The 10,955-nt window shown below is 44.7% G+C and overlaps 2 protein-coding genes across 4 annotated transcripts in view; one reads left to right on the top strand and one right to left on the bottom strand.

The window, feature by feature from the left end:
• The window catches only part of CCNY (cyclin Y), a 319,192-nt gene that overhangs the window by 76,637 nt on the left and 231,600 nt on the right, over window positions 1–10,955 (top strand). The window contains exon 1 of one of the 3 annotated variants that reach the window (XM_047867577.1): window positions 6,905–7,357. The exons of the other annotated variants lie outside the window; for them this stretch is intronic. Coding sequence (XP_047723533.1) covers window positions 7,204–7,357 — 154 coding nt within the window. The 5' untranslated portion in view covers window positions 6,905–7,203. Of the gene's footprint in view, window positions 1–6,904; window positions 7,358–10,955 lie in introns of those variants that run through there. 3 annotated transcript variants of the gene reach the window in all.
• Window positions 855–7,030, bottom strand: LOC125170543 (pre-mRNA-splicing factor cwc22-like). Its single transcript, XM_047867264.1, has 4 exons — window positions 6,783–7,030; window positions 6,396–6,687; window positions 4,169–4,256; window positions 855–3,341 (listed from the first exon to the last, which is right to left on the bottom strand). Exons 1-4 carry the CDS (start codon window positions 7,028–7,030, stop codon window positions 3,310–3,312), a joined length of 660 nt encoding a protein of 219 aa, XP_047723220.1. The 3' UTR covers window positions 855–3,309.

Here is a 10,955-nt window from a genome sequence, read left to right on the forward strand (position 1 = left end):
CAAATTTAGACAGGGTTTCTCAACCTTGGCACTCCTGCCATTTTGGGCTGTACAGTGCTTATTGTGGGGGCTGTCCTGTGCACTATAGGATGTTTAGCAGCATCTCTGGCTCCTACCCACTAGATGTAGGAGCATTCCCTCCCCAGCGGTGACAAGAAAGGTCTCTAGACATGGGCAATCTGCCCTTTCACTGATTTGGACAAACTGGCAAAATTTGTCAACTGAATGAACATGGCTTTTGAGCATGGATGTATTCCATGCACGTACACACATGCATACACATATACGGCATATTACCTTTTTTCTTCTGGATTTGGGTGCTTTCAGGTTTAAAAAAACATGAAGCATGGCAATCTAAGCTCTGAGATTCCATCTTCTCTTTTTGAAGTGGACAAGTTAATGAATGACACTCTCTAATGTGTTTCTTCCTAATACGGTCAGAACCAGGCTCTGAAAAGCATAACTTCATTTCATAAAGCTGTTTTCCTGGCTAGTTAATTTGCAAGAAGGCATAAAAGGTAATAAACACTTTATTGCCTGTAGATCTCTATGGATCTCAAAAGCTTTACAACGCAAGAAATATTTCCTCAAATATTTCAACACACAATAAAAGGGAATTATCAGTGAAGACTTTCTACAATCATCACTAACACAACCCCCTTTCCCTGCCTCCAGTTCAGTAGGTCCTTCCTTGCTGAGAATAAAGGATGGAGAGAAAGAAAAGTACCAGAAGGCTGAGGGGGTTAAAAAAGGAGCGTGTTCAGGTTGTCTAACCTCTTATCAGGTAACAAATAGTCCTTGAGCACTTCCTACATGCCAGGCACGTGGCAAAGTGCTGCAAAGAAGATTCAGGGAAGCAAACAAGGGTGTCTTTTAGGAGTTTAGAGTTTAGTAGGCAAGATAAAATAAATTAATGGATAAAAACAACAACTAGAAAATATGGATGGTTTTAGATAAAACCTATGTGAGTTTATGGTTTCCAGCATGAGGGACTGAGAAAAAACAGTGCTTGTGCTGGGCCTTGAAGGCTAAGAAGGATTAAAAACACGTGGAGCTGGGCAGCAGAGGAGGAAAGGTGTTCAGGCAATGAGGTCACATGAGTAAAGTGAGACCAGAATGACAGGCCTGTTAACTGTGAACAGTGCTGATGGGCTGGAGAAAGGTGGGCCTGAATGCCAGGCAGAGTGGAGTTTTTATTCGATAGCCAGTGAGAGGCTATTGACAAACCTCAAGCAGGGAGGTGACAGGATTGCCCACTTCAGCAGGATCTACCCAGCTGCTCCTGGGGACACTAGGGCTGTCTGAATGTTGAATTATAGCTGTAGTGTTTTAAGTTCCCTCGAGATCATAAATGTGAGGTACAGGCAATAAGTTAACACAATTTATCAATTATCTTTATTTTACTTTTAAAATGCTGCTGGTTTTTGTCCTGTTGGCAACAGGGTCTAACGTGAGGCCAGTTAACTAACATAAAGGTATGCAAAGTGCCTGGCTCATGGGAGAAATCCCCTCCAACATCCCCAGTGCCAACCATCTTTGACTAGAAAGACTTCTTGCCTGTGTTTGGAAGAATATAAGGTAGCAGAAACCAACTTTCTAGTCTTTTTCCAAATAGTCAGTGGAGGAGTCATGAAGAGAGGTCCAGAAAAAACTTTTTGAACAGGAGAGAATTAATTTCCTGGGTCAGGTGGATCTTTAATATCTACCACAGTATGTCTGTAAGACACACATACAGCATAGTATGCTCAGTTCCAGTTCTGGGAATACTGAAAGAATGCTGTATTAAAATAATGCATCAGGCAGTTAATTCTTTCAATTTCCATGGGGACTAATCTGCCTTTTGGAGGAACAACTTCTTTTTGCTACAAAATCTTACCTTGGCTCGAGCCTGCCTACTGCATTTTCCCATTCCAAACTGCGTTCTACTATGGGCAGCCAAGTACACATGATGACTGCCCAGTTGTAGGTCAGAATCCCCATTTTCTGGGGGCCAATGAGTGAAAACTGCAGAGTGAAAACACAGAGACATAACACTCTATCAAAGGATAATATCAGATCCTCAACAAATCAGGATCAGATTTGGCTGCACATTACTTGGGAATGCAAAATAACAGTGGCTTATACAACATAGTTTATTTCTTTCATGTAAAAGAAGCATACAGGGACAGATCTTAGTTCATGGCTTTCATCTTCAAGGTCAGGTGGTATTACAAAGCACAGGCTAGAATTTCAGCCACTGTGTCCACATTCCAAGAAACAAAAGAGGAAATACCACCAGAGAGCTTTCTTGTGAGATTCACCTATCATTGGCCAAACTAGTCACATGGCCAGCTGTCATCTTTGAGGGGGGCATGCTGCTGGTCCTCACAAAATGGAGGATTCCATAACAAGGGAAGATGGGAGGACTGATTCTGAGTAGAGAAGTAACAGCCTCTCCCAGTCAGACCAACCCTGTGAGATGTTGGGATTTGCCTTATCCTAGTTCTCAAAGATTGCACATACCTTTACCATTTCTATTCCTGCTGAGCACAGAAGAATAAAGATTGAGTTTGGCAATGGCAAGAGAGAGATTAGACTTCTTAAGGCTGGTTAGCCTGGGGACAGGTGGTGAACTCTCAGTTGTGTGGTAGATAAATCAGTTTCCTTGTGGGCCTTTGCCCAGAAACCCAAAGACTCTGTCTGTCCCCAGCTTCATTATTTGTTCCATAAACAAAGGTTTGACTCATGGATAGGAAATATGCGGCACAAGTGCTATCTCCTGCTCCTCCTCCTCCTTTCCTTAGGGCAGCATTTTTCCCTGTTGGGCTGGAAACAGGACCTTAGAATCCTTCTCAACATATTGTTCCTGGCAGTTACTCTAGTACAAAAGACTTGGCATTAGTGTTTAAATATACTAGCCATTGTTAATTGCTTTTGGGAATTTTCACTCTGACAGAATCTCTGGGTATAATTCTTTACTTCATAGGAATAAATCTCTTATAGTGGAATTTTACATGCATCCACAGGGGAGAAAATTACTTAATATACAGTCTTGGCATTCTTCAGATTTCACTACTAAGTGACCAAAATCACTCACATAGATGGACATGTTCTACATCTGATCTTTTGATTTTTTTACCATACTGGATGATGAATTTCTCAAGGGCAAGAACTATATTTTACCATTTTTGTATCCCTAAGGTGCCTGGCTCAGTACACTTCTGAGAAATATTTTATCAATAAATGAATCACCTACCTTGGTCAAGGTCAAGTGGCTATCAAAGCAAATACTTCCCCAATAGCTGGTTACATTGTAGACTATTTCAAGTACTAGGGAGAGGCCTTATCTACAGTGGAGGTCACTAGAAAATAAGAGGGTGACAGGAAGAGCATTGGTGGTACCACAAAGGGTCTTGGTTTTTTCATAACTGCCTCACAAATGTTGAGTAACTAACACAGAAACCTGGTTACCAAGTGATAAGGAAAGGGCAGATATACTCTGAGAAGGTTTTTTTCCCCCAAGACTCTACCCATTTTTCTTCTTTTGACCAAAAGTCCAGGTCCTGGGTTAACTTGGCTCAGTGTTTTCTGTATTCTAGGAGGTGATTCAGGGCATTGTGCAAGTGACTGATCCATATTTCATGGATAGAAGTGTGACTGAAGACCTGATTCAATTAAGGTAGCTTATTCTCAGTAGTTTTTTATAAGTAGATTTTATAGATTAATACTAATACCAATCACGTTTTAAATACTGTGGTTCTATTGAAAATTTTGTTCAAAAAAAGCTACTACTCCTAAAAAACAAATTTAAGAGCACTGACTTAGCTGGTTCCATATTTAACTCTTCACAATGACCACAATCTTAAATAGTCATCATAGCAAAAGCCGAAGGAAAGAAAAATGCCCAAATGATTGTTTTTGCTTAAAGAGCAGGGTGTGGGTTATGAGTAGATGCAGGTTGATATTTTCTCAAAACTGACTGAGTTGAGGACAGGGGTTTTGGCTTGCAGTGCTCATCTTTTCTCTCTCCCTCTGGCCCAATCCTGGGCTAGATTTACCCTACTGAGGAAGTGTTCTTGCATTTAGATTCCCACGTGGCACAATGTCAAAGATGCTGTGGCTAACTGCACATGTTATTTCTGCATACGCTTCTCTTGCTTCTCTTCAACTTTCTTGTGTGTCTACTTACTCTGGTCAGAAGGGCGGTGCCCACAGAAATAAGGCTCCCCTCTCTTCTTCAAGTCTAGAGCTAGTCCTAAGCAGTCACTGCCAGCTTCCTTCAAAAAGAATAGAAAAGGGAAGAAGCAACACTAGAATCTCTTTTTCACTCCAAAGCTTTGCAGATTTCTTCTCTCATTATTCTAACCTGCTTCCCTTCCTGCTCAGTGATACCTACTGGTGGGGGCAGGAGGTGTTGGGGTGGATACTACTGAGAGGGGACCTTATAGACTTCACAGTAAGAACCAAGGTTCAAATCTGATTACACCTTTTCTCAGTAGTCTGATCTTGGGTTTAATTATCAGAAAGTGTCTTGATTTGTAAAATGTGGGAAACAGCATAGGCTTAGGATGTAAAAAAAAAAAACAAAACAGTACAGAGCATGGCTTCTAACAGATGTTCAATAAATGACACATTTCATTATCATCTTGGTATCACCTTGCTTCTGCAACCTCTTCTAAAGTCTCATTGTGTGTCAAAGAGGAGGTAGCTCTCTGTGGAGGAGGTATGTTTGTGTTGAGGTATGTGTGTGTTGGGAGGGGCAGGGGGCGTGGCACTCAGGTAAATCACTGGTGAGGATTTAGCACTAGGTCTGGGCCTGTTGTTGGCCAAAAGTCACACTTTTGAATAAGCCCAACAGGTGCACTCCTAAAGGGAACATAGCAGGAATGTCAAAGAGGGGATGGGGAAGGTGGGGAACCAAAAAACCTCTGCTGACCAGTGGCTGTCCATCCTTTGGCCAAAAATCTGTGGCTATCTCTACCCCTAGTCCTGTCTTCCCTCACCTCCAGAGGCTCTTTTCAGTTAACACTCCCGAATGACCTGCCAGCACAGTAAGCTTGCAGATGGCACTCTGTCTCTCCTATTAACCCCTTCAAGCCATATCATTAATATAAATACTAAAAATTCTGTAATTAAATGAAAAGTATTTAATATGCATGAGTGGATATGCCATACACATATGGTTCAGTATTTGGGTGCTTATAATGTCCAAATTATAAAACAGCAATCAGAGCAGACAATATGGTAACCCCTGTCCCAATTTTCATCCATCTTACCCACACAATGTGGCCTTGAAAATGTGAATATACGCATTCACTGACTTGCAGTTATGTCCCAAACTTTCCTGGGAAGCAAGACGGTCAGAACCGCTTTAATAAAGAGCATTATTGTGTCTTGTTGCTCTTTACCCACCTTTTCAGGGCTGCAGTTCACTGGAACTTCCCTTTACAGTTCCTTTCTCATCCTGTCAGCATCAGCACTTTGATGTCATTTATTTTCCAAGGACATCTGCTACTGATCCCAACAAATGGCATTAATCCAGTTCAGAGCATTAACTGGATAACACGTTGCTGATGCTACATAAGTGTTAGTTCCCTTACTCTTTTCCTTCCCTTTTAGTACTTGCAACTGTCACTAACTAGTACTGAGACGTGGAGCAAATCAAGGCACTTAATCTTTCGCGACTTCAGTTCCCTCATATATAAAATTAAGAAGGTTGTGCCAGATTTTTCTGTGCTCAAAACCATTTTTTCCCTGAGTCTCCTCGTGCCTTCTTCATTGACTACTTGGAAAAAGAGTGGGGAGCTTATTTCTGCCACCTTATGCTCTTGAGGCAAGAAGGTCTTTCTGGGGTGTCGGGAGGGAATGGAGCCCTCGATTTCCTGAACTTCTGCTGTGAGCCAGGCACTCTAACATGCCTCAGGTCAGACTGGCAGGACACAACCCGACAGCATTCAAAAGTAAAGAAAGATAACTGGTGTTAAGTTATCTGTCTCTACTTCACATTAACTTCCTAGAAACTCAAAGCACTCTACAGCTAATTCAACATTAATGTAACCCAGGGGGCCCCAAGAATTATTTCACCGCTTAATACAAGGCCACTAAATCCTGGCAAACATCAACAAGTGAGAAGTCCCAAATCAACATCCAGTTTCCTTTTTAATGCTTAAGAGAAGAAAAAGCAAGCAAGCAAGCAAGCAAGCTTTCCCCCTGCCCCCCCCCCCCCCGCCCCCTGCCGGGTGTGAGCCACGCAGGCTCCATCACCCCAGGGCTGCGGCCGCGACCCCAGCCCTCCTCCACCCCGTGCCCCCCGCCCTCCCCTCCGGCTCCTTGTCTGCGCCCCCGCTCGCTCCGGCCCCTTTGCGGACTACTGGGACCCGGCCGGGCCCAGGGCGGCGCAGGCCCGCCACACACACCTCTCGTCCCAGTGTTAGGCCCGAGGGAGGTGGAGGACGCGGAGACCGGGAGGGTAAGGACACCGAGGCGCTAAGCTTCCAACGGCGTGGACTGCGGCCCCTCACGCCTGCCTGCGTGAGGCGCGGCCCCAGGTCCCGACCCCACATTCGCGCGCGGCCGCGCCGGCACGGGACCTCCCTCTTCGGCCGCCGATCTGCTTCCAGGGCAGAGGGAAGAGGCGGCGACGGGGCGGGGCGGGGGCTGCGGCGGGGGAGGGCGCCCGAGCATCCTCGCGGGCAGCACCGCGCCTCGCTGCGCGGGGCTTGAGGGCCGTGCCCACGTCCGCCCGCCAGCTCTTCCGCCCCGCGCGGACACGCGTCTCCCCCGCTTGAACCGGAACCTCTTGCGGAGGCCAGCGCCGCCGCCGGGGACCCGGGGGCCGACCGGGAAGCGCAGGGGGGAGGCGGCCTGCGCGGCGCCGCCCGCCATGGCCGCGGCGGGGTGAGCTAGGCTCGGCGGCCGCAGTCGCGCGGACCCGAGCGCTCCTCCGCCGCAGACAGGCCCGCCGGGCCAGGGCGGGCGCGCGCGAAGGCCGAGGGAGAGCCTGGGGAGCCGGGGCCGCCGCCCGCTCGTCGCCGCCGCCGCCACCGCCCATGGCGAGGCCCCGCCGCCGCCGCCGCTGCTGCTGACCCGGGGGCCGGCCGCGGCTTCCGCCCCCTCCCGCGGCGGCGGGCGGGCGGGCCTCCCCTTCACGCCCCCGCCGCCCGCGCCCCGCGCCCGGGGACGGGGAGGAAGGCGAGAGCAGCAGGAGTCGGGGGGCCACCGAAGATGGGGAACACTACCTCGTGCTGCGTGTCGTCCAGCCCCAAGCTCCGGAGGAATGCCCACTCCCGACTGGAGTCCTATCGGCCCGACACGGACCTGAGCCGCGAGGACACGGGCTGCAACCTGCAGCACATAAGCGACCGGGAGAACATCGACGGTGAGTGCGGGCGAGTCCGGGTGGCGGGGCGGGGACCTCGCTGAGCCCCCTTCTGACGTCCCCGCACCCCGCCTGCATCCGCGGTGCTCTGCCTGCACAACCGGGCGTCTTTATGGCCGAGGCTGCTTTTGCTTTCTCAGCATGCTTCTGTAACCAGGGCAGGACGATGTCTTCGTCTCCGTAACCCGGGAGCTCGGGGTCCTCCCGACCCCGAGTGGCCCCCTCGGATGTACCCCCGAGTGAGCGGCGGGGAAACTTTGCCGGCGGGCGGCTCGGGAGTACCGTGGGGGCAGAGGGGCGCAGGTCGCGAGGTGACAGGAGCTGGCCCTCGTCCAGACTTGAGCGGCCAGTTCTGGGGCGGGGGCGGCCCGAAAGCCTGCGTTCCAGGCACTGTCTGAACGTAGCTACAAGCCAAGTTGTGCACGATCGGAGTGAGCTCGTTTGTCCTTTAAAAGGCGAAGGGAATGGATGATCCTTGGTGTAAATGAGGAAGGAGTGAATCTCATTTTGGAATCAGTCTCTACCTAGAGTTAGTTAACAGGGTTGGCATGTATCAGCTTTCCCCGGAAACTTATAAATTGACCCCAATTGGCAGTTCCCTATTTCCGTTAAAAACTTAAAAAAAAAAAAAAAAAAAAAAAAAAAAAAAGGATTTTTTGGGGGGAGGGGGTCGTGTAGGATTGGATAGCTTCACACGAATAATTAAAAAAACACAAAAAACAAAACTAGATTATTATTAGAATGGTTTGGAGACAGCTTTGGGTTGTCACCCAGTTTTTCCTTGGGGTGGAATTACAGTCCTATAGATTTCTGATTGAGCTGAGTGACGTTTGGTTTGGACTAGTGTTTGTAAAGGAAGTTAAAGGATTCATCACTGTACCTAGTAATGTTTATGTATTTTATTGGTCTCAGTATATTTGTTAATACTAAGTTATCCTTAAGCTGCGTGGCTTAATATCTATGGATAGGTAGTTTATGCATTATGCTTGAAACACAGTTTACATAATTTTCGACTTAAAAAATGTGAAATTGGTAACATATTCTTATGACAATGTGATTATTTATTTTTTTTAAGCCCCCAAATCTCACAGTTGATGTAGTTGAACTAAGATGAAAAATTTTTTTGTTGAAATGAATTGACACAACTCTGTCACAAGTCATTCTTGACAGCTTTGGGATGTAGAATTTCCTCTAATGTGGAAAGCCAAATTTAAACTGCTTAAAGAAAGAATTTTCTCACTGTTTAGCCTCTTTTAATTTCTTCTAAATAGTAATGTCATCTCTACTGGACAGCAGTTTTATTAAATGAATACCATATATTAAAGGGACTAATACAACATCTGGTTTATAGTAGACATTTAGTAAATTAGGGTTCCATATGGTATTTGTAGTGTAGTTATATTAGATTTCCATTATCTTAACCTATTATTTAGATGTCTTTGCCCTATAGTTCTACTTTAATTTTATGCATTTAAAGGCATCTAGAAGAATATTCAGGTCTGGTCTGTCTTGATCACTGGTATGATCTAAGCAGCTGAAAGAAATGTCATTTCTAGTGTATAGTAAAGATTTAGTAAGTATTGTATTTTAAAGGAGTGAATGAATGAATGAGTTTATTATAGAAAGCTATTACCCAGTCTTATACAATGCTGACAGGCAAAAACATTTGGAAATAATTTCTCCATGTTATGCACTATTACTGAGAAGAGGCTTTATGTTTTAGATAATGAATTAAAAAATAGAGATGAAAGGAAGATTCATACTTCTTAAAGGCAAGCTATATACTATTATTGACTATAATAAGGAAATGGAGAAAAATAGTAATTATAACCATTTATTTGGCACTAAGTCTTGGAAGGATTTTGCCAAAGGAAAATAGAATAGTATTGTGTGTTCTTTCATTTGCAAGAAAACTAAGTTTTGGTCATCAAGTCATTTTTGAGAAAACATATGGAAGATTACCACCTCTTGTTTTGGAAGTTCAGGATAGTGTAAGAGACTCTGGGGCAGTTTAAGAAGATTTCTAATCTAGGTTAGTAGTTTCTTCCCATCCCACAACTCACCCCAGATGATGCTAGTTTAAATCCAGATATACTAATTCACTATTTAAACAATACTCTCTTTGTCTCTCCTGTTCAATAAGTAATACTTATAGGATTTGCCTATCCATAGTTCTCAATGTTGGTTTCAATTACACCAGAGATCTAGGCGTGGGCGTTGGCATTAATATGTTTAAAGCTCTCCAGGTAATTCTAAGATGCAGGTAGGATTGAGAATCCCAGGCTGGATAAGTCTTGAAAGTGTTACCTGTTGTTCGGTGGCATTTTCCATAGATATTCATTCAGTATCAGAAGCTGGGAGAAGAGAACAGATTTAAGTTAAGTAGCATATAGAAATAGATACAGATTTTAAGTTCTGAATTATATTGCTAGATGATTAGTGAACACTTTAAAACCACAGCTGAAACATTCTTGATTCTGGTATGTAACAAAAGCTGAAGTGCTTAGATACCATCTTTATATCCCTTAAGACATCTCAGACAACTAGAGTTGAAAAGTTCAGAGAAGTCCATGGGGCTTCTGTGATAGGTCAGCTTCTTAAAATCACAGAGACATGAGGTATGAATCCATGTTTTCCTTGCCTAAAACACACAATGGGTAATATTTGTCCTGTACTGTTTTAGTGACTGAGTTAGGGCAGTTAGGCTTCTATGACACCTACCAGCAACTTGCCCTGTGCTCAGTACCTTAGTGTTAGATTATTCATGTTTTTGGAATAATACATATTAGACTCATCAGCTCTGTAGATATTATTTCTTATAAAATTATTCTGAGACTGAGAAATAACAGAAAGACTTAATGACAGTGACAGTAATAATTGCACTCCTTATATATTGTGTACTCTGTGTCAGATGCTGCTCTAACTGCTTGATATCTATTCATTCTTTTAATACTCACAATAACCCTGTGGATAGTATTAACTTTAAAGTTAATAAGACTTAATAAAGTCTTAAGACAAAAGAATGAGGCAGAGAGAGGAGAAATGACTTGCCCAAAGTCATACAGCCAGTACATGACACATGGAAACTTTCCATTGTTGCTTGGATAGCCTGGGGCAGGGTGTCTGTCTTTGCAGTCATAGCCACAGTTTCTCAGAGGAAGTATCATCTATCTGCAGTAGAGTGCCCTTCTCTAATTAGATTATTTCTGTGGGAGGAGAGAAAGAGGGGTGGATTTAAAGAGAATTTGAGATTTGATGAGACCGAGGAAAGTAGAACAGGATGCCTGTAACATCTGTACCAAAGTGTCAATTTAGGGTTTTGCCTCAAAATGATTGCTAGCAATTTCATCCTTTGTAGATCAGTTGTCTTCTTTGACAAGCCAATTTCTCTGTTATTCTGTATCTTATCTAATCTGTTAGGAAAGAATGGCCCTCAACCGTCAAAATATATCCAGAATCTAACTGCTCTCAAAACCTCTCCTGCTGCTCTTCTGAGCTGAGCCACCTAACTGGTCTCCCTGCTTCTACCCTTGCCCACTACAGTCTGTTCTCAACACAGCAGCCATGGTGAGATCCTTTAAAAACAAACAAACAAACA

This window comes from Prionailurus viverrinus, chromosome B4, assembly GCF_022837055.1.
Source record: "Prionailurus viverrinus isolate Anna chromosome B4, UM_Priviv_1.0, whole genome shotgun sequence".
NCBI classification, from domain to species: domain Eukaryota; kingdom Metazoa; phylum Chordata; class Mammalia; order Carnivora; family Felidae; genus Prionailurus; species Prionailurus viverrinus.